This window comes from Panthera pardus, unplaced genomic scaffold (assembly GCF_024362965.1).
Source record: "Panthera pardus isolate Hobbes unplaced genomic scaffold, ASM2436296v1 HiC_scaffold_8, whole genome shotgun sequence".
Lineage (NCBI taxonomy): Eukaryota > Metazoa > Chordata > Mammalia > Carnivora > Felidae > Panthera > Panthera pardus.
Window position 1 is genome coordinate 6,460,224 of NW_026527013.1, and position 25,526 is coordinate 6,485,749.

The 25,526-nt window shown below is 49.0% G+C and overlaps 1 protein-coding gene across 1 annotated transcript in view; it reads left to right on the forward strand.

The window, feature by feature from the left end:
- The window catches only part of INSR (insulin receptor), a 137,489-nt gene that overhangs the window by 94,633 nt on the left and 17,330 nt on the right, over nt 1–25,526 (forward strand). Inside the window, 9 exon segments of the mRNA XM_053896637.1 lie at nt 299–513; nt 1,455–1,581; nt 3,143–3,393; nt 4,887–5,054; nt 9,513–9,714; nt 11,404–11,439; nt 16,263–16,534; nt 18,138–18,277; nt 24,293–24,452. Coding sequence (XP_053752612.1) covers nt 299–513; nt 1,455–1,581; nt 3,143–3,393; nt 4,887–5,054; nt 9,513–9,714; nt 11,404–11,439; nt 16,263–16,534; nt 18,138–18,277; nt 24,293–24,452 — 1,571 coding nt within the window.

Genomic DNA, 25,526 nt, shown 5'->3' on the forward strand with positions numbered 1-25,526 from the left:
GTCCTCCTCAGGTGCCACTGTGTCTTCCTTTCTTCCCCTCTGCAAAACCGTATCTCAGCCCATCGCTTACCCTCCTCCCCCACACGACTGAGCACAGACACCTTCCTGGCCATGGAGACTTCCTCACCTTCCCCTGTTCCTCCCACCCTTCATTTAACACTTAACAGGCACGTGCCAGGCAAGTGCTAAGGACTGGGGACGTAGCACCGAACACGATCAGCTCCAGCCATGGCCCCCCAGCCTTGGCGGTTGGAGGTGACAAACCCATGTATGACTGGGTTTGTGTGTGTTTCCATAGGAACTACTCTTTCTATGCCTTGGACAACCAGAACCTGAGGCAGCTATGGGACTGGAGCAAACACAACCTCACCATCACTCAGGGGAAACTCTTCTTCCACTATAATCCCAAACTCTGCTTGTCGGAAATTCACAAGATGGAGGAGGTTTCAGGAACCAAGGGGCGCCAGGAGCGGAACGACATTGCCCTGAAGACCAATGGGGACCAGGCGTCTTGTGAGTGGTGATGCCCTTGTCCTTCCAGCCCCTGGGCCAGATAGCATGGCTTGCCTCCCCCTTCAACATGGCAGTGGCCTCCAGGGGGTGTGCCACTGCCCCCCAGTGAGCTAGAACAACTCTGTGTGTTATAGGCTTTGTGAGGACAGGTATATCTTATCTCTTGACTACAGAGGTACAGTGCCTGATACTGGAAGATGCCACATAGGCATTGAATGAATGAATGAATGAATGATACCTCCTTATATATGGCCTCGGCTCAAATGCTCTAGCAGACCCTGCAGTTGTTATAGCTGGAGAGTGTTAGGTGACTACTCTCCTCCGACAGGTTCTTTCTTGAAGGAATGTCTGAGCATTGAAGTGCCAAGGTTTCCACTAATATCCACCTATGCAGTTGGTTCCTTGTGGCAGAATGTGGGAATCCAGGGTGGGGTGAGGAGAGCAAGGTTGGGGTGGAGGTTACGGGAGGGCTTGCGTCGCAGGCAGAGGGAATTAGTCTTTCCAAGGCCCGGTCTCTCCAAGATCTGCATGCTCTCTAGACTTATGTGGCATGTGTGCATTTGCCCTGGAGTTATGTCTTCGGACACGGAAGGCTTGCAGGGCCACATGTGTGACAGAATTGCATCAGGACAGATGTTACTCTTGAAAATCACTTTTCCCAGTAACTATTGGACAGTTGTCCTTAGTTTGGTGCTGATGCTGTTACTCAGTTAAGCATCTGGCCAAGTCGCTGGCTTGTGGTAGGGATAGTAGGGGCCACCTTGCACGACCAGTTCTTGCCTCTAAACCCTGGGAGAAGACACATGGGAATGAGACCCATCAAGGGAACAGTGGGTTGACATCTCCTTCCTCATGGATGCTCTTGGAAATGTAGGATTACCTGCTTTGGGCTGAAACAAGTTTTTAGTACTGATATTGCTGTTGTTTTTAAACTTTCCTAGGTGAAAATGAACTACTTAAATTTTCTTACATTCGGACATCTTACGACAAGATCTTGCTGAAATGGGAGCCGTACTGGCCCCCTGACTTCCGAGACCTCCTGGGCTTCATGCTCTTCTACAAAGAGGCGTAAGTTGAAAGGTTAAGAGGTGTGCAGGTGGTGTGTGTGTTCAGATGTTCCCCTCTGAGATTCCTCGATCTCTCTCCTCCTTCTGGAATAACCATCATAGGTTCCTTTAGACCATCTCACAAGTTGATGGCGTGTGAAGTTGCTAACATCTCCATCTGTCAAAACCAGGAATTGAAACAGGGTTCATTTGAAGGTCCAGATTGGCCAGTTTCCTACAGCAATATTCCATTTGGCCGCATAGACGTACATCTCACCAAGATATATCCTTAACAGAATTTGCTCAGTCTACTCCATGGGCGTTTAAAAATTTATTTTTTAAATCTATTTGGCATTTTCCCCAACATTTAAAGAATTGTGGTAAAGCATACATAATATAAAATGGACCGCTTAATTATGTCTAAGTGTACATACAGCTCAGTGGCATTAAATCCATTCACAGTATTATGCAACTGTCTAGAAATTTCTAGTCTTCCCAAACTGAAACTCTATCCCCATTAAACAACACCTGGTCATTTTAAAGCATAATTGACCCTTGAACAATGCAGGGGTGAGGGGTGCTGACCTCCCTGCCACCCATGTAGTCAAAAATCCATGTATACCTTTTGACTCCCCAAACACTTAGCTACTAGTAAGAGCCTCCTATTGACCAGATAGTAGGCTTACCGATAACGTAAACTGTCAATTAACACGTATTTTGTATATGTATTATAGACTGTATTTTCATGATAAAGTAAGCTAGAGAAAAGAAAATGCTATTAGGAAAATCATAAGGAAGAGAAAATGCATTTATAGTCCTATGCTGTAAAGAATCTGCATGTAGGTGGGTCCATGCAGTTTAGCCTGTATTGTTCAAGGGTCCACTGTATACGACTGTGCTGAAAAGAAAAAAATTTTTTTAAGATGTTATTTTCTTTTAAAGTTTACTCATTTATTTTTGAGGGAGGGAGAGAGAAAGAACATGGGGAAGGGGCAGAGAAAGGGAGAGAAAGAGAATCCCAAGCAGGCTGCACTTTGCCCGTGTGGAGTCCTATGAACTCACATACCATGAGATCATGACCTGACGGCTCAGATCAGATGCTTAACCGACTGAGCCATCCAGGTGCCCCTAAAGATTTTATTTTTAAGTAATCTCCATAGCCAATGTGGGCTTTGAACTTACAACCCTGAGATCAAGAGTTTCTTTCTCCACTGACCGAGGGGAGCCAGCCAGGTGTGCCCCTGACTGTCCTGAAATTTTAAAGGGAGATAATGGAAGTGGTGATCATGTTCATATTAATCATTATTCCATCTCTGAAGATTTATCATGTGTCAAAATGTGTGCCGAGAAGTAGTCTCTCTTACAGTCTTATCAATAAGCCATCAAGTGTTAATTGGAAAATGAGCTATAAGGGAAGTAAGTGGTCCCTTCTCTTTGGGACCTGAGTCATTTTTCCTTGTGGCATAAGATTGTTGATGAACAGGACGCAACCTTATAGGATGTCACTGTTCCCGCCGCATCTCTCCGTGCTCAGAGCGATAGTCAAGAAATGATAACCGTCTTGTCCTGCTTTGTCTTGGAAGCCCTTATCAGAATGTGACCGAGTTCGACGGGCAGGACGCGTGTGGCTCCAACAGCTGGACGGTGGTGGACATTGACCCGCCTCTGAGGTCCAATGACCCCAAGTCGCAGAACCACCCAGGGTGGCTGATGCGGGGTCTCAAGCCCTGGACCCAGTATGCTGTCTTTGTCAAGACCTTGGTCACCTTTTCTGATGAGCGCCGCACGTATGGGGCCAAGAGTGACATCATCTATGTCCAGACCGATGCCACCAGTAAGTGTTCGTCATATGAGTTGGAAATCTTGCCTTTAACAGGTTGACACGGTGATGGAAGAAGTGCTCTTTTCTGTGGCCATTGGCTTCTTTTTTAAAAAATTTAATTAATTTATTTATTAGATATTCACATATTTTTGAGAGAGAGAGAGAGAGAATGAGCGGGAGAAGGGCAGAGAGAGAGAGAGGACAGGTGATCTGTGCTGACGGCGAAGAGTCTGATGCGGAGCTCGAACTCACCACCTGTGAGATCATGACCTGAGCTGAAACCAAGAGTCGGATGCTCAACCGACTGAGCCACCCAGGCGCCCTGTGTTTATTGGCTTCTTAAAAGAGCCGGGTGCTGGGCTTTATAATTTCAAAAGACAAGACAATAGCAACAAGTCACTTGAAGGGTGTATATATATGTATACACATTCTTCCCGTTATGGAAAACTTTCAAATATTCACCAAAGTAGAAGAAAAATGAGCCCCATGAACCATTCATTTCCCAGCTTCGACAATTACAGTGTTTTGCCGTTTTTACTTCATCGCTGTGTCCCTTCCCCTTCCATTCTGGGGGGGTGGGGGGTAGTTGGGGCGGGCTGGAGTATTTCCTAGCGATTTAGTTGTATTTTCGTAAAGCCCAAGTCCTTCTCCTGTTGTGGGGGTTCTCAGCCTGGGGTGATTTGCTCCACCCACCCATCGCCGCCCGGGGATGCTTGGTGATGCCTGGAGACAGTTTTGGTTGTCGTGACGGTGGACGTGGGGCTGTGGGTGGAGGCCAGCGATGCTTTCCCTACATCCTGCACAGCAACAACAACAGAGAATTATGTGGCCCCAAATGTCCATAGTACTGGGGGTGAGAAGCCCTGTCCCAGGGGACACAGCCCAAATTTCATGAGCCAGCCCCGGCCTTTTTGGCTGGTGCCCCTCATCTTGTGTCCTCCAATGATACCAAATGACTTAACAGTTTCTGGAAACTTCTAGCTTCCTCTGCCTTGAGTCCCCCCCAACCCCCCACTGAGGGATCAGCCACCTGCATTGTTGAGGGGTAGGTTTTGTGGGGCCCAAAGGTAGTGCATTTTGGGGGACTCTTAGATGAGCCGCCACTCCAGTGATGAGGACGACTGGGATCCAAGAGCTGACGGTTGCCCCACGGCTGGGTTCCATTTGGGGCGCACGTTAACCAGAAAAACGTGAGTTTATTTGTCTCTTCCCGCTATCTTCCTTTTCCCCAGCGTCTTCCCAGTGCCCAGGACAGAGCTTGGAGCCCGGCTGGAGCCCCGTAAATGCCTGTTGCGTAAATGAATGAATGGCCATGTGATGTGTGGTGTGAGTGGACAAGTGTGCCTGCCGGGTGAACGTCGACAGGCCTGCAGCGTCCTCTGAGGTTCAGTCATCACTGCGGCGAAAATCCGCGTGACTTCTCCAACACGTGTGTCCTCCTCGCGCCCGCCCGACAGCCAGTCGCCTCCTGCTCACGGTGGACCTGTCTCCTTTCTCCTTTGCAGACCCTTCCGTCCCCCTGGATCCTATCTCGGTTTCGAATTCCTCCTCTCAGATCATTCTGAAGTGGAAGCCTCCCTCGGACCCCAATGGCAACATCACGCACTACCTGGTGTTCTGGGAGAGGCAGGCGGAGGACAGTGAGCTGTATGAGTTGGATTATTGCCTCAAAGGTGAGTGCGGGCGGGGTGTGTGGGAGCAGACGATGTGCTTTGTCCCGCTTCGAGGGAAACATCTCCCCACATCCTGGTTCTCCCAGGGTACGTGTGGGTGTGTGTGCACGCTCACACACTCCACAGCCTCTCATACAAGAACGTGCACACACGTTTCTCAACCTGACGACACCCTGGAGACTCACGTCAAAACCAGATAGCTCTTATCCCTTGCCACCATTTCCTTCTGCAATTTTCTCCTCCTCCCCCTTTTCCCTGTGGGGATGCGGCTGTGTCAACCCGCTGGGTTTTTGCGCTGAGCTAGGAATGGAGAGGCTCTTGACAAAGTCAGGGAAGAGTTCTAGCCCCTAAATTTAGACCCTTACGTTTTAAGGACTGGAGACAGCAAGGAGTGACAATCAGTTCTCTTCTGTGCTTTCCATTAAAAATTTATACTAGTGATGATTTCCCCCCTCAGTCTATAATCTTGTTTACTTAATAGGCTTCATCCATTTGTAGAAAAATAGGAAATTATTTGTGCTTCAAACTAGTTGGTATAAATTAGTTTAAAATTAAAAAAAAATTTTTTTAATGTTTTTACTTATTTTTGAGAGAGAGAGAGAGAGAAGAGACAGAGCGTGCACAGGGGAAGGGCAGAGAGAGAGGGAGACACAGAATCCTAAGCAGGATCCGGCCTCTGAGCTGTCAGCACAGAGCCTGACACAGGGCTCGAACCCACAGACTGAGAGATCATGACCTGAGCCGAAGCCAGATGCTTAACTGACTGAACTACCCAGGCGCCCCTTTAACATTTTACTTTTGCAAATTTTTTTTTAATGTTTATTTATTTTTGAGAGAGACAGAGACAGAGTGTGAGTGGGTTGGGGGCAGAGAGAGAGGGAGACACAGAATCCTAAGCAGGATCCAGGCTCTAAGCTGTCAGCACAGAGCCCAATGTGGGGCTTGAACCCATGAACCACGAGATCATGACCTGAGCAGAAGTTGGATGCTTAACTGACTGAGCCACCCAGGCGCCCCAAATTAGCTTAGAATTTTAATTAAAATTGGATTTAAAAACAAAACAAAGCAAAAAAAACCCATTATACTGGAGAAACAGATGTCATTTTCCCCCATTAGTTTTTTTTTTTTTTTTTTTGGTCAGTTTGTTTCTATGTTTGTCTGTATTTATTTTTCTCTAGATTGTTTTAAGTTAGTGATTTCCTCAGTGATTGACCTCGGGGGCAGAGGCTCAGGGACGGCTGGTGAGGCCTGGCCGAGGCCCTGAGCCCACGGGCTGCTCTTGGCTGGACCTCTCGCTCCGGCTGTAGGGCTTTGGGCAAGTCACTGAGCTTGCTTCTGGCTGCCTCCTTTTTGGGAGAAGGGGCAGGAGGCCAGATGATCTCCGGGAGCTGTCCCAGCTCTAAGATCATGTGCTATATGTATGCCTGTGACCTCATTCCCCGCCTGAGCTGAGGGTTGCAAACGTGATTTATCTCCTTCGATGCTTTATATAACTCAAGAGCAAGCACATTCCTCGGCTTAGCTGTGAGCTCTTGGCCCTGCATTCGAGTAACTGAAACCACCAGCTTGAACAACCACCGGCAGTGGCCCCTGATACTTTCTTTGCTGTTTCTTTCTTTCTTTTTTTTTTTTTTTTAAAGGGTAACCACTTTTATTCTGGAAGTCTAAATCTGTCATTACAATGTGGCTATTTAAACACGGCTTGGGGGGCCTGGGTGGCTCAGCCAGTTAAGCGTGGACTTCGGCCCAGGTCGTGATCTCACGGTTCATGGGTTCAAGCCCCGTGTCGGGCTCTGTGCTGACGGCTCGGAGCCCGGAGCCTGCTTTGGATTCTGTGTCTCCCTCTCTCTCTGCCCCTCCCCCACTCGTGCTCTGTTTCTCTCTCTCTCTGTCTCAAAAATAAATAAACATTAAAAAAAATGGCTTAATTTGTAATGATCACAAAGTTTATGTAATTAAAAATAAACTTACTAAGGAGCAGATTTTGTATGATTCCACTCATTGGAGGTCCCTAGAGGAGTCCCATCCATGGAGACAGAGAGTAGATGGTGGGCCCCAGGGGTGGGGGAGGGGACGGGGAAATCCCTGTTTCATGGGGACAGAGTTTCAGTTTGGGGAAGATGGAAGGTTCTGGCGGTGGATGGTGGGGGTGGGAGCATGACAGTGTGAATGTGCTTAATGCCCCTGAGCTGTACGTTTTTAAAAACGACTAAGATGGTAAGTTTTATGTTATGTGTATTTTACCACAATTAAAAAAATACACACAATAAGTGAGCTTGCTCCCCGCGACCAGAACTGGTTTCCTATTAGTATCAGCTATGTTTTTCCCTCCCACTCGGCTTTATTGAGGTATGTTTGAGTTGTAAGATATTTAAAGGCAAAATCAGAAGGTAGTGAAAGTGTCCATTGGGATGATTTTGATATACATACATGCTGTAAAGGGATTTTTCCCAGGTAGTTAGTTAATACATCCATTACCTCCTGTCTTTATCTTTTTTGTCTGTGTGTCTGAGAACATTTAAGTTCTGTTCCCCTAGCATATTTCAGTTATACACTGCAGTGTTATCAACTGCATTTTTATTGGGGGGCGGGGAGGGGAGGGCGCAAGTGAGCGAGGGGCGGAGAGAGAGAAGTGGGACTCGCCTGAAGTGAGGCTCGAGCTCTACCCAGCGCGGGGGTAGAACCCACGAACTGTAAGATCATGACCTGAGCCGAAGTCAGATGCTTAACCGACTGAGCCACCCAGGCGCCCTCAACTGCATTTTAAAAAATTATGGTAAAGTATATATAACATAAAATGGACCATCTTAGCCTTTTCTAAGTGTCCAGGTCTGTGGCATTAAAGCCCATTCGCACTGTTGGGTGACCATCGTGACCATCCAGCTCTAGAACTTTCTCATCTCCCCAAACTCTGTCCCCATGAAACACTGACTCCCCCAGGCCCTGGCTCCCACCATCTGCCTCCCGTCTCTGTGGACGGGACTGTCCCTAGGTGCCCCGTCACCCAGACTTTTACTGCGTAGTCAGAGAAAAACCACGCGGCACTAAGTGCCCTGCCGTGGGTGCCAGAAAGGGTAACGGGGGGTGAGGAGCTGTGTCTGACCTCATGAAAGGTCCTTTCCTCTCCAGAAAATTCTTAGCAGCCTCCCTCACTCAGGAAATCCTACCTTTTTCTTCCATTTATAATGCCATTACCAGTCCCTTTAATGGTTAACCCAGCCAGGTCAGTCCGTGTCTATTAATACACGTCCCAAGTATTTTTAAGAGTCCCTTGTAGGCTTTCACAGCTGTATAAATACTTGGGCTTCCGAATGGATACTCACCATTCACGGGAAGGTACTTCGAGCCCATTGTCTCCAGGACGCATTCAGGGGGAGAAGAAAAATGCTCAGGAGCTCCTGGGAGGCTGCAGGCACCAGGGCTGGCTGCAGGATAGGTGAATCCCAGGGCCCTTCGTGGATTGTGCCTGGAGAAAGTAGCTTTTATGTGCCTGGTTGCATCAGAAGTGTGGCTGTGCCCACCCGATGGATGGCAGGCACCCCTGGGACTGGACTCGGGTCAAGACACAGCCAGTGTGGCACTTAGCAACTTTGGGGGCACCTGGGTGACTTAGTAGGTTAAGGATGCAACTTCAGTCCCAGTCGTGATCTCGCGGTCTGTGGGTTTGAGCCCTGCGTCGGGCGCGGTGCTGACAGCTCAGAGCATGGAACCTGCTTCGGATTCTGTGTCTCCCTCTCTTTTGGCCCCTTGCCTGCTCATGCTCGCTCTCTCTCTCTCTCTCTCTCTCAAAAATAAATAAATTTCCAAAAAAATTAAAAAAAAAAAACCTTTGTGTTTTTAGGACACTACCTTCCAGCAGTTGGTGTTCTCTCTCTCTCTTTTTTTTTTCTGATTCCTTTTTCTGTGCTTATTTTTTTTAAATTTTTAAAAAATGCTTTTATTTATTTTTGAGAAAGAGAGAGAGACAATGCAAGCAGGTGGGGGGGGGGGCTGTCTTTCGGCATGCCAAGGAAATTCCTACCACAGGGCCTTTGCACTTGCTTTTTGCACCATCTGAACTGCTTGCACCAAGGTATGTGCATAGCTCACTCCTTTACTTAGTTTGGAACTGCTCAGCGGTCGCTTTCTCTGAGACCACCTCATGAAAAACAGCACCCCCAGGCATCCTCTGTCCTTTTACCCTGCCAGCTGACTCATGACATACGTATTTATTAGTTTACTGTGGAGCCCTCCATCCACATTCACTAGATTGTAAGTCCCATGAGGCAGGGTCATGCCTAGTTACCTTATGGTCTCCAGCCTGATGGGATTATGGTGTCTCACAGTTTCTGGAACGCACGGACCTGTATGGCTGCCCCGTGTGCCCAGCCCCTCTGAGAAGACCCCCCCCTTGGCTGCGTGTGTGTTGTGGGGTCAGGCGGGGAGAGATCTCAGGCCACCTGCTCTGCCCGTCTCTAGGGTTGAAGCTGCCTTCCCGGACCTGGTCCCCGCCGTTCGAGTCCGAGGGCTCCCAGAAGCACAATCAGAGTGAGTACGAGGAGTCCGCTGGCGAATGCTGCTCGTGTCCCAAGACCGACTCTCAGATCCTGAAGGAGCTGGAGGAGTCCTCTTTCAGGAAGACGTTCGAGGATTACCTGCACAATGTGGTTTTCGTGCCCAGGTCAGGACCTTTCATTGGCTTGGTGTTGGGGGTCATTCCCTGGGGAACAAGATGAAGCGGGCGCCCAGAGGGTGGGCAGGTAAAGAGGGAGATTCAGGAGAAGCCTTTTCAGGAATAGTCACCCCAAACGGCGAAAAGTTAAAACAAAAACAAAAACAAAAAAACCCTCAGCATTTGCTCCCCGACGTGGCCCAAACCCTTCGTCCCACCCGTGGGCTGCCATCTGACTTCTCAAACGAGCTCCGTTAGATTATTGAGGCACACCCCTGAGGAGGGCCCCCCCGGGCCCATGCTCCTTGTTCATCTATGCAGCTGTCTCATCCTTCTGGAAATTTCTACGGCATCTTCAAAACCTGGAGGCTTCTCCTGTTTAAGGTTGGGTTTCCTTCGGTGAATGAAGGGACTTATTGACATCCCATCCGATGTGAGAGGGTTTGCAGCGAAAATGACTCGAGGCTAGTCGGCTGTCTGCACAGACATTTAGGTACACGGCACGTTTCTTTCGAGGCCTCAAGCTTACTTGTCTGGCAAGTGCAGATAATCACGGTTCCTATTTCCTAGGACGCTGAGAGCACGTGAGTCACCCAGGCTTCTCAGCCTTGACACTCTCGGTGTTTGGAGCCAGCCCCCTCCTTTGCCGTGGGGCCGTCCCGTGTGCTGGGGGATGACAAACAGTATCCCTGCCTCCACCCCCCTAACCCCAGCAGTGCTGCGTGCATCACAGGGTTTCGTGACTCTTTGCAGTCACTTCGTTTATTTTTGAGAGAGAGAGAGAGAGAGAGAGAGAGCACAAATGGGGAAGGGACAGAGAGAGACACACACACAGAATCGGAAGCAGGCTCTAGGTTCTGAGGTGTCAGCACAGAGTCCGACGCGGGGCTTGAACCCACACACCGTGAGATCGTGACCTGAGCGGAAGTCGGACGCTCAACTGACAGAGCCTCCCAGGGGCCCCCAGTCGCTTCCTCTTTTTTGGATCCAAAGCCTGGGTTTCTCAGCTGGAGAGTCCTCTGCCCCAGGTTACGGCAGCCAGTGAGCGACCGTAGGCTGTGAGCCACGTCCTGCCTCACTCCCCTTACAGACCTCGGCAGATGGACTACCCAGAAATATCTGAGGCACAGGGCCATTTCCAAAGTGGATCGAAACCCCAGAACGCTGACACTGGGATAAAGGAAGACTCTAAAACGGCTCCTTTCAAATGCCTGCCGTCGCTCCTCACGCAAATAGATGTGTCCCCAGAACCATCGAGATGTGACATTTAAAAAAAAAAAAAATTCTTTCTTGTGTTTTTCCTCGGTGACCTTGAGTCCAAAAGAGCGCTTCACGGCACAGCCCAGGCATTGAGGCAGCTACTCTTTTACTGGTTAAAAACAAAACGCTGCTGGGCTCGAGCAAACGGCCAAGTCACCTGTGATGTTTAAATGTGATCACGTTTGACATCCGAGGGGGATCCCGGCTGGCCGGGTCTCTGGCGGGTACTTTCTCTGATTCCTGCCCCCGCCCCCCTTTCTGTGTTCTCTGCACCTGCTGGAGAAGATGTGATTCGGTTGTTGGGATGAGTGGTCCACGGCGAAGGGCAGGGCGCCCTTGGTCTGCTCGGAGGAAGTGTGGCTCCCAGAGTATCGGAAGGAAGAGGTCTCTCTGAAGGAGTTCTGTCTGTCCTCAAAGTGGTTGGTTTTGTTTCCACAGAAAATCCTTTTCAAGCCCTGGTGCTGAGGACAGTAGGTACGACTCACGTGCAGAATGTCTGCGTGGCCACTGGCAGCTTCTCGGTGCAGGGCCAGCCGGCCAGACAGGGCAGGAAGCATGCTGTGTGCCTTTGAGACTCCAGGGGCTTCTGTGGCTTGATGCATGTGACAGTCTGCTCTGCCCTTACCAGAGGCTTCATGAGTCCATACGTCAGCTGCCTTCACCCTGAAATGGGATCTGGGCATGAGTGTCGGGGAAAAAAATCTTCACTAACACACTCTTACTAAAACACAGAATCAAGGGGCGCCTGGCTGGTTCAGTCTGTAGAGCATGCGACTCTTGATCTCCGGGTTGGGAGTTCAAACCCCACATTGGGCACAGAGTTTTACTTAAAACACACACACACACACACACACACACAGGAGGGAAGGGGTAATTTGTGGGTACCTCTGAGATGCCAAACATCCCCCTCCGTGCATCCACCTGCGAAATGTTAATTTCTTAACATCTACGGTGTAGACAGAGCGTTTTGATCTGGGGTGACAGGTGCAGCATTGCGGGCGTGAGCAGAGGTGTGCCGTATCACAGAACCCCACTGAGGACAGGCGGAGAGATGCCAGGGAAGGGCAGGGCCTCAGGATGAGTCACGGGCTCTTGGGGGGCAGGGGGAGACCAGAGGGGAGGCTAGAAAGGCAGATCAGGGCCATGTGGAGGGATTTCATTGTCTCACAGTGGGTTCCCTTGTTTATTTTCGGGCATGTGTGTGTGGCGCTGGTCTGACCTCTAGCGGCCACTTGGGATATAATCTATAGAAAAGAAAGGCCTAGAAATTTGAGGCTTTGGTCCAGACCCAGGTTTCTCAAGCTCAGATGTACTCACATTTAGGGCCAGATCGCTGTCCGCTGTGGGGCCCGCCCTGTGCATGGTGGGGTGTTGAGCGGCATCTCTGGTCTCTGGGCTCACAACGCCAGGAGCGCACTTGTCCCTGAGCAGTGACCAGGGGACCAGTGTGAGCCTGTGGGGTGTGTAGGCAGTGGACACTGAGGGCCCAGACTGTGGGTAAAGGGGAACCACTGTGTATACATTCGGCTCATTTGATGACAACCTTCCATGTTTCCCATTGTTCAGACACCCATTTCTCAGTAGTTACTCATGAGGCACCAGCGTCCTGGTCAGCTGGCCCGTTTGTGCCTGGATGGAAGGAAGTGTTCTGAATCTTGCTGACATGGGTCTATCTTTGGTTTTCACCCAAGAATTTCACTGGTCTTTTGGCCCAACAGAAAATCATAACACGTGCGCCCCCAAGGAGGGTTCGTTTTCTGACCACACGTTTTCTGACTACGGTAAAGACTAAAAATTGACCTCAAGCATTTGAGCAGAGAACTTCTTCCTGGTGATTGAAAGTCAATCACTTTGATACCTTTTGGGAGAAGCAGACGTGGAGAGACTTTCATTAAAGTCCATTTGGACAAGAGTGCAAATGAGAGTATCACATACCTTGAACTCATAGAATATCGCCAACACTGGGCGTCGATGCAAGTCAGTAGCCTTCAGTGATTTTGGAAGTTAAGAAACAACTTAAAAAGGTGAAAATACAAATTGTAGGGGAGGGGAAATCAAGATCGCTGAACTTGTAAATCTAAGGATGAAAATCACAAATAATTAGAAGTAAGGCAGGAGACAGAAAACTAGGGTCGAAGGAAGATTTTCATGTTGAATTTCCTGGACAGTGTTGTGTTCTTCAATTTGAAGCTTTCGGTGAAGAGGGAAGTTTTAATTTGATCTGATTCTAGAAGAAGTTGAAAAAATTAAATATTCTAATAACCTTGGAAAATGACTAAAAATTACAGGTCAACACCTTAAAAAAATTATGTCACAAAAAGGCCCTAGACCCAGAGAGTTTTACAGGTGAGTTATTTGAAATTCTGAAAGAGCAACTATTTGCTGTAATATAGAAACTTCTCAGAGCATACCAATTTATGGAACTCTTTCCAGGTTGTTTTATGAAACTAACATGATACCCCTTAGCAGACACAGGTGAAGATGCTACATTAACAGAAACCCCAGGACCAGCTAACGTGAGACTTTAGATCCGTATGTCCTGATTGAAACAGCATGCTGACAATTTTGTTTAACTCAGAAGTGTGACGATGGTTTATGATCAGGAGATAGGGTAATTCATCAAGAGGTCCAAAGAGGAAAATCGTATGATAATCTCATTCAACAGTGTTAATTAAAAATTCCTAACCGAGGGGCGCCTGGGTGGCTCAGTCGGTTGAGCGTCCGACTTTGGCTCAGGTCATGATCTTACGGCTCGTGGGTTCGAGCCCCGCGTCGAGCTCTGCGCTGACCGCTCAGAGCCTGGAGCCTGCTTCTGATTCTGTGTCTCCCTCTCTCTCTGCCCCTAACCCACTTGCATTCTGTCTCTGTCTCTCTCAAAAATAAATAAACATTAAAAAAAAAAAATTTCTAACTGAGGGAAACAAGAAGAGGCCTCGTATAAAAGTAGGAGTGGAATGCTTCTGCTACAAGGTAAATATTATCTAGATGAAACCAACAGCCGAGGTAACATTGTACTGAAGCGCTCCCAGTCATAGTTAGAAGGAAGCTCTGTGTCATCGTTACTAATTAACATTTTCCTGGGTATCCAGCCAATGCAATAAGATACAAAATAGAAATTAGAATAGTAAAGAATGGATTGTGGGAAATAAGGTCACTTGTGTTTGCGGATAGCCTAGGGCAGGGGTAGACGAGCTAGGTGTGCAGGCTGGCTGCCCGTTTTTGTCAATGAAGTTTCATTGGAATGCAGCCACACCCATCTTTATATTTTGTCTATGGCTGCTTCCAAGCCACAATAGCTGGGAAGCCATTGAAAGTTGAGTAGAGAGGTGGACCGTGTGTCCTACAAAATCCAAAATATTTACTTTCTAGCATTTGCAGGAAGAGTTTGCTGACTCTTTTTCTAGTGTGTTCCTTGAAAACCCAAGAATATCAACTCTGACGCTCTTAGAGCAGAGCTTGGGAAAGAGAGTTACAATGTAAATAAACAAAAAGCCAGTAGGTATACTAGCAATAGTTAGACTATAAAAACAGAATATGAAAAAAAAATATGGAGTCTCTTGGTTCAAAATCTGAAACGAAACAAAACCCCAGGAAACCCTGTAACCCTCAGCATTGATGTGGTGGTCCTGAGATGCAGTTTTGAGGGGCTGCTGGGGAGACCCCAGGTCAATACAAAGCTCCTGGAGAGCAGTTTCGCCATAGGGATGAACAGATACAGCCTAGTGATTTCTAAGAGTCTACTTTTAGGATCTAATAAGACAATCAGACAACGATCGAAGCAATATTTACAATAACCAAAAAAAGAAAAGAAAAAAAAAAACCTGGGACACTTACGCAGGCATGCCTCGGGGGCATTGCGGGTTTGGTTCCAGACCCCTGTGGTAAACGGATATCGCAATAAAGCAGGTCACGTGAATTTTTTGGTTTCTCCATGTGTGTAAATGTTATGTTTATACCACACTGTAGTCTGTTGGGTGTGTGCAGGGGCATTATGTCTGACAAAACGACGTACATACCTTCATTTACAAACCTTGCTAGAAGACACAAACCATCATGTGGGCTTTCCCCAAGTAGTAAGCACTGATCATCGATCCCTGTAACAAATATAAGAATACTGAGAACCTTTGAAACATACCATGATGAGAATCACCCGAAGGTGACACAGAGACCCAAAGTGAGGAAGCGCTGTTGGCAAAAAAATGGTGCCAGTAGACCCGCCTGTTACAGGGACGCCCCAACCCGTCAATCGGTAAAAGAGCTGAATCTTGTGAAACGCAGTGATGCAAAAACGTAATACCATGAGGTAGGTCTGTATTAGGTAACATAGGAGGACGGTTAGTAAATTCTGGCTCACGCATCCAATTGAATATTTTCCAGTGTTCCAAGTTTTCTGCCGTGAGCAGGCAGCGCTTGGGTAGCAAGGAGGGGAAAACCTTCACGTTGAAAAAGAAAAAATCATAAATTCTGTGCTCAGTACTTAAGGCATTATGTTCGAAGGAAAGTATTTGAGGAATGTGTTCGATACAAGAAGGGAACAAAGGGTCATAAAGCCAGCTCTTTATACCTGCACATAATATTTCCAGAAAAAAAAAAATTGCCCACAGGAAACAGCGGACGGTGGGATGGTGAATAATTTGAATTTTCTTTATGCTTTTGTTTGGTGTGTGTTTATAAATTTTTAGGCAATTGCGTTTCTTATATCCTCTTAAATGGGGGGAAAACGTGTGTCGACTGCATTTTTTTTTGTTTTGGGGGGCTTTTTTTTGGAGTTCCCCTTACCAACTTGAGTGATAAGATTTTTTTTCTTTAACCCAAGAATGAAAAATCAGTCGCTCATATTATGCAGACGCCCTAAACGGAAAATAAGAACTAGAAGATGCATTTTTCCCCGTTTACACTGCTGATGCTGGCCGGTAGTTGGAGGTGTTGGGTCCATGCTGTGTGACAGGGTTCCCGAAAACCTAGACTCTCACATGCTTCGGGCATCTTATTCTTAACACTGAGCCTGGGTGGCTGAGCCATCGGCACAGTGAAAACCTGAAATCAAGCACATGCAGGGGAATGTTGGTGTGGGGCTGCCGCTCGTGGTCCTGGGGCGCCCTGCTCCCCACCCCCTCACCCCGAGGGCAGCCGCTCCGGGTTGTAATTCCTGGCAACCTGCATTTGATCTGTGTGCCTGCTCGCATCTCCGCTGCACCGCGGTCTTTGATTTTGAGCCTTTGATGCTCCAGCATCCACGGTTTTCTCTTTTTAAACATGGGGATCGTGTGACCGCCTGTGTCCCGCTGTCGTGACAGGCCGTCGCGGAAGCGCAGGGCCCTCGCCGACGCTGGGAACGTGACCGCCGCCGTGCCCACGGTGCCTGGTTTCCCCAACACTTCCAGCAGCGTGCCCACGAGCCCGGAAGAGCACAAGCCCTTCGAGAAGGTGGTGAACAAAGAGTCTCTGGTCATCTCCGGCCTGCGTCACTTCACTGGCTACCGCATCGAGCTGCAGGCTTGCAACCAAGATGCCCCCGAGGAGAGGTGCAGCGTGGCCGCCTACGTCAGCGCCAGGACCATGCCCGAAGGTGGGTGGTGGTGCCCAGAGCCCCAGGCTGAAGCCCTCTGCCTGCTGGAGCGGATTTGCCTTCATCGTTTCTGAGTTTACTTATTTTAAAAATTTTTTTATGCGTTTACTTCTTTTTGAGAGAGAGAGAGAGAAAGACAGAGTGCAAGCAGGGGAGGGTCAGACAGAGAGGAGACATAGAATCCAAAGCAGGTTCCAGGCTCCGAGGTGTCAGCACAGAGCCTGACACAGGGCTCAAATTCATGAACTGCGAGATCATGACCTGAGCCGAAGTCTGGCACTCAGCCGACTGAGCCACCCAGACGCCCCTTTTATTTTTATTTTTATTTACTTATTTATAGTTTTATTTCTTTTTGAAGCGAGAGAGAGACAGAGCGTGAGCAGGGGAGGGGCAGAGAGAGAAGGAGACACAGGATCCAAAGCAGGCTCCAGGCTCCAAGCTGTCAGCCCAGAGCCCGACATGGGGCTCGAACTCACGAACCACGAGGTCGTGATCTGAGCCCAAGTCAGACGCTTAACCAACCGAGTCACCCAGGCAGCCCTGTCATTTGTATTTGTGCCCAGCTTTATTGAGCTACAGTTGACATACAACATTGTGTAAGTTGAAGGCGTACTTGTGTGTTGATTCGATACTCGTACGTATGGCAGGACGATTACCACCAGAGGGGCAGCTGACGTCTGCATCACGATACGTGATTGCCATTTCTTCTTTCGTAGTGAGGACACTTCAGGTCTACTCTCTTAGCAGCTTCAGAGTAGGTACTAGAGTGTTGTTAACTGTAGTCACCATGCTACGCGTTACCTCTCTACCACTTAATTCCTCTCCTAAGCTGGAAGTTTGTCCCTTTTGACTAATATCTTTGCATTACTCCCCAGCCCCTGGTAACCACCATTCTGGTCTCTGTTCTCTGTGAGTTCTCCTTTTTTAGATTCCGCATATGCGTGAGATCATACAGTATTTGTCTTTCTCTGCCTGGCTTATTTCACTTAGCATAATGCCCTGAGGGTCCATCGGTATTTACCTTTATTATTATTATTTTTTCATGTTTATTCATTTTTGAGAGGGCATGAGTGGAGGAAGTGCAGAGAGAGAGAGAGAGAGAGAGAGAGAGAGAGAGAGAGAGGGAGAGGGACAGAGGATCTGAAGCGGGTTCTGCACTAACAGCAGTGAGCCTGATGCAGGGTTGGAACTCACGAAACTGAGATCATGACCTGAGCCAAAGTTAGGTGGTTGACTGACTCACCCAGGCGCCCCTGCTGTTACTATTTTTTTTGATTACACGAGTCATACGTAGCCACTATGGAAACTAGCAAATGCACACAGCCATAAGGGAAATAAAGTAAAATTAAGAAATGCATATACGTATTGTATTAATCAGGGTTCTCCAGAGAAGCAGAACCAGTGGGATATGAGATAGACGGATAGATGGATAGATAGATATGTGGACGGTCCTGCAAAGTGAGTTTGAAGTGTCCCTTCTCCCACATGGCAAATGGAACATGGGAAAGTTATGCGAGTGGCTTGAGGTTGCTCAGCTGGGGGCGGTGGGGGTGGGATTTGATCCAGAGGTCAGGTGCCTGCCTCTAACCACTGCTCCTTACAGCCAAGGCAGACGACATTGTTGGCCCTGTGACCCATGAAATCTTCGAGAACAACGTGGTTCACTTGATGTGGCAAGAGCCTAAAGAACCCAATGGATTGATCGTGCTGTATGAAGTGAGTTACCGACGGTATGGTGATGAGGTAAGACCCTTGATGCTTGGACATGTGCTTCCGAGCTGTCATTGGTACTCCCTTTGTCTTTTTTATTTATTTATTTTGAGAGCGACAAAAATAGCACAAATGGGAGGAGAGAGAGAGAGAGAGAGAGAGAGAGAGAGAGAGAGAGAGAATCCCAAGTAGGCTCCAAGCTGCCAGCACTCGGGGCTCGAACCCACCAAGGGATCACGACATGAGCTGAAACCAATGTTTCAGCCCCCCAGGTGCCCCACCCTCTTCTTCTTCTTAAATTTTAGCCCAAGGCTTTTCCTATTCGATGCTTTGTCATTAGGACTCAAAGCCTTGATTTATAGCTTTCCAGGGAGGTGGGATAGAAATGCCAGTCTACAAACTCACTTATTTCCTCAGTCTCTCACATTGCTTTCTCAGCTCTGTCCTTCAAGGGGACAGGAGACCCGTTTCGCTTTAGACAGAGTTACCTGCGACTGGGGAGAAATCACGTCGAACCTTAATAAGTAACTTTTTGTTTACACCCAGACACCGGGCAGGGTGACGGGTGACCGCACAAGATGTGGAATCTCAGGAGATCAAAAAAGTAGCCAAGGATGCACATATTAAGCGCTTAACACACAGGCGTGTCTCATTTATCATAGTTTATCACGTCTGAGACGGGATTAGGCAACCCCGTTATTTTTGTGGCTGCTGAAAAAGAAAACGATGCTGCCGGGTCTCACTGTAAGTTGGTGCGGCTTGTCAGACGCATCCCCGTTTCAGACATGTCAAACGCATGTAATGCCGTGCCTCTCAGGACCCGTGAAACAGTGGGCCGGAATTGGCCAGCCCCTGCTCTAAGCCACGCCTGCAATACCGTGGGGGTAGATCTGTGTCCCCAGAAGGGCTCGCGGGCTGCTCCTGCTGGGAGATGCCCTGGCCGGGGCTTGCCTCTGACCGGGGACAGTTCTCCCCTTTACCGTGTGTCTTCAGAGAAATCGCGTCACCTCCCTGGCTTTGACTGAGCCCTTCCCCTGTCCCAGACATTGTGCTGAGTCCTTTGCAATCATCCATTCAAACTGCACGGTGACCCGACCCGGTGGGATCCGTTAGCGTCTCCGCTTACGGCCAGAAGCGTGGACAGCGCAGCAGCCAGTGGAGTTGGTCAGGGTCACACGTGCAGCACTTAAATCCAGACTGTTGGGCCCTGGAATCAACCGTCTACAGTTGAGGACAACCACTTAGGTCAGAGGTCATTTTCTTTCCTTCATCTTTTTTTTTTTTTTTAATGGAGAAATGTTAACATTTATTATCATTTTTTTAATCTAATTTATTGTCAAATTGGCTAACATGCGGGGTGCATACCGTGTGCTCTTGGTTTCGGGAGTAGATTCCCGTGGTTCATCGCTTATGTACAACACGCAGTGCTCATCCCGACAAGTGCCCTCCTCAATGCCCACCACCCACTCCCCTCTCCCCGCTCCCCCCCATCAACCCTCAGTTTGTTTATACTTAAAAGTCTCTTACGGGGTGCCTGGGTGGCTCAGTTGGTTGGGCGTCCGACTTCGGCTCAGGTCATGATCTCACGGTCCCTGAGTTCGGGCCCCACGTCGGGCTCTGTGCTGACCGCTCGGAGCCTGGAGCCTGTTTCGGATTCTGCGTCTCCCCCTCTCTCTGCCCCTAACCCACTCGCATTCTGTCTCTGTCTCTCAAAAATAATAAAATAGGTAAACATTATTAAAAAAAAAAAAAGAAAAAGAAAAGAAATATCAGTTCAAGTGAAAAAAAAATGAAAATAAAAATAAAAGTCTCTTACGGTTTGCCTCCCTCTCTGTCTGGATAGTTTGGAACTATTTTTTCCCCTCCCCCTCCCCCATGGTCTTCTGTTAAGTGTCTCAAGTTCCACATATGAGTGAAAACATATGATCTCTATCTTTTTCTAACTGACTTATTTCACTTAGCATCACACCCTCCAATTCGATGGCCAGACAGTCAGTATTTTTAGTTTTGGGAGCCGTAACGTCAGGCATGGGCATGAAGGTTGTTTTTGTTTTTGTTTTTGTTTCTTCCTTTTTTTCCTTTTCAAAAAAATTTTTTATAACAGCTTTACTGTGATCTGGTCACATACCATAAAATACATCCGTTTAAGAACTACAACTCAATGGCGGGTTTTTGAAAGGATTTTTTAGGTTTTTAAGTAATCTGTACATCTACACCCAGCATGGGGCTCAGACTCACACCCCGAAATCAAGAGTCTCACACTCTGCTGACTGGGCCCACCAGGGTCCCCTACAATTCGGTGGTTTTTAGTAGTTCGCAGAGTTGTGCAGCCATCATCATGACCCATTTCAGAGTATTTTCATCACCCTAAAGAGACCCTCCCCCCCCCTCCCCCTCCCCAATCTTCCCTGCCTCCCCTCCAGCCTGTTTTCTGCTTCCTGTTTCTATGAATTTGCCCGTTCTGGGCACTTCCTATAAATGAATCATAGCATATATAGCCTTTTGTTACTGGTTTCAGATAGATGGACCACATTTTGTTATTCACTCATCTGTAGATGGACATTTGGGTCGTTTCCACCATATGGCCATTGTGAATAATGTTGGTCAGAACACTGATGTGCAAGTTTTTGTGTGGACGTATGGTTTCAGTTCTCTTGGGTGCATGTCAAGGGATGGGTTCTGTGCTAACTCTGCATTTAACTTAACATTTTTGTATGTTTATTTATTTTTGAGAGCGAGACAGACAGAACAACAAGTGGGGAAGGGGCAGATTAAGAGAGAGAGAGAGAGAGGGAGGGAGACACAGAATCCGAAGCAGGCTGCAGGTTCCGAGCTGTCTGCACAGAGCCCGACATGGGGCTCGAACCCACAAACCGTGAGATCATGACCTGAGCCGCGCTCAGCTGCCTGAGCCACCCAGGCGCCCCGTGTCTGCATTTAACTTTTAAAGGAAATGCCCACTCTTTCCCAAAGGGGCTGCACCATTTTCTGTCCCCGTCAGTAGTGTGTGAGGGTTCCAGTTTCTCCACATTGGTGGCCAACACTTGTTCTGGGCTATCTTTCGAAGAGCCATGCTGGTGCGTGTGACTGGTATCTCACCGTGGTCGCGATTTGCGTTTTCTTGGATGGCTCATTTGGGCCTGAGTTTTGTGTTCTTCCCCGAACCCATGGGGCTCTTCCGCTTGGGGCAGCTGCAGGCAGTTAGGGTCATTCCTGGAACCGGGGTGGGGTTGAGGGTGGGAGACAAGAGCCACTCCAGAGGGAGGTGCGGCTTCCCAAGGAAGTTGGGGATGTTGCTGGCAGCGAGGAAGAGAATGTGGATTGTGTGCAGTGAGCAAGATATCTGCAACGCAGTCCCTCCTTGATTTTCTTCTTGCTGCTCTCTTTTCCCATTTGCCTGGAGTTTACCTACATTCTAGGAAGCCCTTGGTCCTGGGTAAACTGAGGCAGTCGGTTACCCTGTTGGCATTGGACCTAACCCTAAATTCTCCCAGCTTCTTGTGGCTGGACCGCCTCCCCTGTTCCTGGAGCCCAGCGGTCACCGGCAGGAATCCCCACTGCGAATCCCCACCAGAGCCTCTGCCCCACATGGCCCCACACCAATCCCAGACAAATTAGCCCCATTTGCCCTTTATGGGAACAGAGAGACGGGGAAAAATAAGAGAGACTGAGAGATTACAACCATCTTTTAAAAAACCTTTTTAGGGGTGCCTGGGTGGCTCAGTGGGTTAAGCGTCTGACTTTGGCTTAGGTCGTGATCTCACAGTTTGTGGATTTGAGCCCCGCGTTGGGCTCTGTGCTGACACCTCGGAGCCTGGAGCCTACTTCAGATTCTGTGTCTCCCCATCTCTCTACCCCTCCCCTGCTCATGCTCTGTCTCTCTCTCTCTCAAAAATAAATAAATGTTTTAAAAAAATCAAGTGAGAAAATAATGTAAAACTTTTTTTTTTTTTTTAACACCATCTATACTGTTACGGTATGATTTTGCCAGTCCTGCAAAATTCTCTCCAGCATTTGGTGGGAGGTCATTTTCTTTTTTCTTTTTTGTGTTTTTGGGGGCTTTTTTTGGTATTTGCTAGTTGAATAGCTGACATCAGCCCCAGCTGCATCATTCTTGAATCTCTGTCTCCTTGGGCCTTGAATCCAAGCCATTCGCCCTCTTACCGCGTCCCCCCTCCGCCCCGGGAGACCCTGGCCCCAAGGACCACCCCTGCCAGGGAGGAGCATGGATTTTTCATGGTGGCTGGCTCCTTCCTTTGCGTCAGTATCTTTCAGTTTTGAGCTTTTCTTCTTGTTCGCACAGACTTTTACGTCATTGGCTTCTTTGCTCTTTATCAGGTTTTTGCGTCCTGTCTCGCTTTTTGTTTTTGTTTCCTGGTGTCTGTGGAGACAGCTGCCTGAAGCTTCTGGTTCCTTCCAGCACACCCCTTGCAGTGCCTGGGGTCCGTGGCCGGTCGTGGAGGATGCATTTCCCCTTTGTCCCGGATAGCAGCTACCTTTGGTTTCTATATTTGCTTATTTGTCCCTTTCTACTTGGTGACTCATCCTACTTGGAAGAACCTTTGGACCAGAGCCTCCGCCCCTGCCGCCAGCCTGATCCGGCCCGATCTGTTTTCTTGCTGTTATTGTCACATGATAAGCACGGGGGTTTTTACATTTCTTTCTCTCCCCGCTAAAATTTTCCAGTCCAGCTCTCTGCATGCACTATTAACTTGGAGCTGTTTTGGAAAGTTTTTAATATTTGGCCCGATGCGTGCAGGTTTCATGGTCTCGTTTTCCCAGGGAGCCTCGTGCCTCTCCCAGTAAGCTCGGGGTTGATCTCTGTTTATGTGGTTATCACTGGGGTGTGTATGCTTTACTTACCTCCTCTCTGTTTTCAGAGATTTGGGTAGATCCCAACTCTTTTAGTAATGGTACAATGAATCAAATCAAATCAAAAGGCTGCACCCTGGGAAGGAAGGAGCTTTAAAATTTGTGCTTAAGACATTAAGCCCACGCATGTGTTTGGTTCTGAGAGCAGGGGGTGTGGGGCAAAGCCTGAAATTCGATTTAGGTGATGTAGGTGTTTTCTTTCCCGGCCCTCTCGGACTTTCTGGAGGCCTGGTGACAACGTCCCACGGTGGTTTTGTAGAGTTTGGGAGCCGGATGGTTCTGGATTGAAGGATTGGTCCTGCCACTTACCAGCCACGAGATCCCCCCCCTCCCCGCAGCATTGTGTCTCTTCAACCAGGGGTCGGCCCACTGTTTTTGTACGCCTGTTTGTACAGCCCGAGATCGAAAAATCACTTTCACCTCTTAAGATGGTCGGGGAAAACAATTCCAAACATCGAGAGAAGAGTAACGTCATGACGCGTGTCCACTTAGCGTGGAGTCCAGCGTTCAGCGTCCACCAGGCTCCGTGGGCACGCAGCCACGCCTGTCTGTGGACGGACGCGAACTGATTTGGGAGCGGTCCCTGGCTGCTGAGTTGAGTGGGTCACAGTGAGTGGCCGCTTGAGGCCATACACATTGACCGTCTGGCCCTTTATAGCCGAAGTTCACCGACCTCTGCCCGAAGCCTCTGTTTCCTGTCTGTAACAAGAGGCTAAGCCCTGGTGGGGTAAGAAGGAAATGACACGATCCAGGTCAAATGCTTGGCTTGTGGCTCAGGAAGGGTTATCGGTAACGATAGCTTCTGTGTCTGCTTCCTTATCCCAAGAACTAGGGCGCTGAGATTCCGAGGTTCCTAATGTCGCTCACGCGTGTTGCCCAGTGATTGTCCCTTACTCCCTGTGTGTCATCTCTTTTTTTCTTTAAGTTCATTTTTATTTATTTTGAGAGAAAGAGAGAGAGAGAGAGAGCAGGGGAGGGGCAGAGAGAGAGGGAGACAGAATCCCAAGCAGGCTCCGTGCTGTCCGTGCAGAGCCCGATGTGGGGCTCGAACTCACGAACCGTGAGATCCTTAACCGACTGAGCCACCCAGGCGCCCCTCCTCTGTGTCATTTCTGACATTCCTGCCAGGGGACGGACACCCCCCACACCTGCCCTCTCTCCTCCCCTGTCTTCCAGGAGCTGCACCTCTGTGTCTCCCGTAGACACTTTGCTCTGGAGCGGGGCTGCAGGCTGCGAGGGCTGCCGCCGGGGAATTACAGTGTGCGAGTTCGGGCCACCTCCCTGGCGGGCAACGGCTCCTGGACAGAAGCCACTTATTTCTATGTGACAGACTATTGTAAGTGTGCACGGCAACTCTGGCTGGGTCTGCTCTGGGGAACATCTCAGAGGATGGTCGGGGAAGCGTGGAGGCTACACCCGCCGGCCCTGGACTTGACCTCTGGGTCTGTCGGCTGCTACTGTGTGACCTGGGAAGGGTGCTTGCCCTCTCTGAGCCTGCACTTCCTCATCTGACCGTGGGATAATAAGAGGATCCCCCTGGAAACGAAAGGAGGTTTCAGTGGCATTAGGAATGCCAAGTGGCTGACACAGGGCATGTCTGATTAACACATTAGCTCCTGTTACTAGGGTCTCAGTATTTGTTTCTAATGTTTATTTACTTTTGAGAGAGAGAGAGAGAGACAGAGTGTGAGCAGGGGAGGGGCAGAGAGAGAGGGAGACACAGAATCTGAAGCAGGTTCCAGGTTCTGAGCTGGCAGCACGGAGCCCGTCACGGGGCTCAAACCCATGAACCATGAGATCATGACCTGAGCTGCAGTCGGGTGCTTAACCGACTGAGCCACCCAGGCGCCCCTCAGTATTTGTTTCTAGATGGGCTGTGTCCTCCAAGGGAGGATGGGGGAACTCACCTACTTGGTCTCAGATGTGCTCTTGATACGCAGGCAGTAAGTGCTGCCCCTGGGTGAGCACAGTAAGGTGGGAGGGTGGGGAAGGCTGAGCTGATCAGGGAAGGCTTCCTGGAGGTGGTGACCTCTTGACCGAGACCTGGAAGAATGTACAAGTGGGAACAAAAGAGGAAGGTTATCCTGAGATGCGTGGCAGGAGCCCAGACGCTTGAATGAGTGAACAAACAAATAACTTGGAAGGAGGGGAGATTCTAGAACAGGAGGAGCGGGAGCTTGGGTGGGAGGAGTGAGACAAGCCTTCTGCTTGGCTGGCTGGATTCTCACACCCCAGGCATGGTGGACTTCGGAGAGTGGGAAGGCTCTGGCCGGGGTCAGGGCAGGGAAAAGCGTCCTGACCCCAGCTGGGAGGGCTACACAGTGAATCTGATGCTGCCTGGTAGAGTTCATACAGACCTTGCCGGCTTAGGAGCAGGGTTCCCAGCAAGACTGCCCTCCCTTCCAAAGCC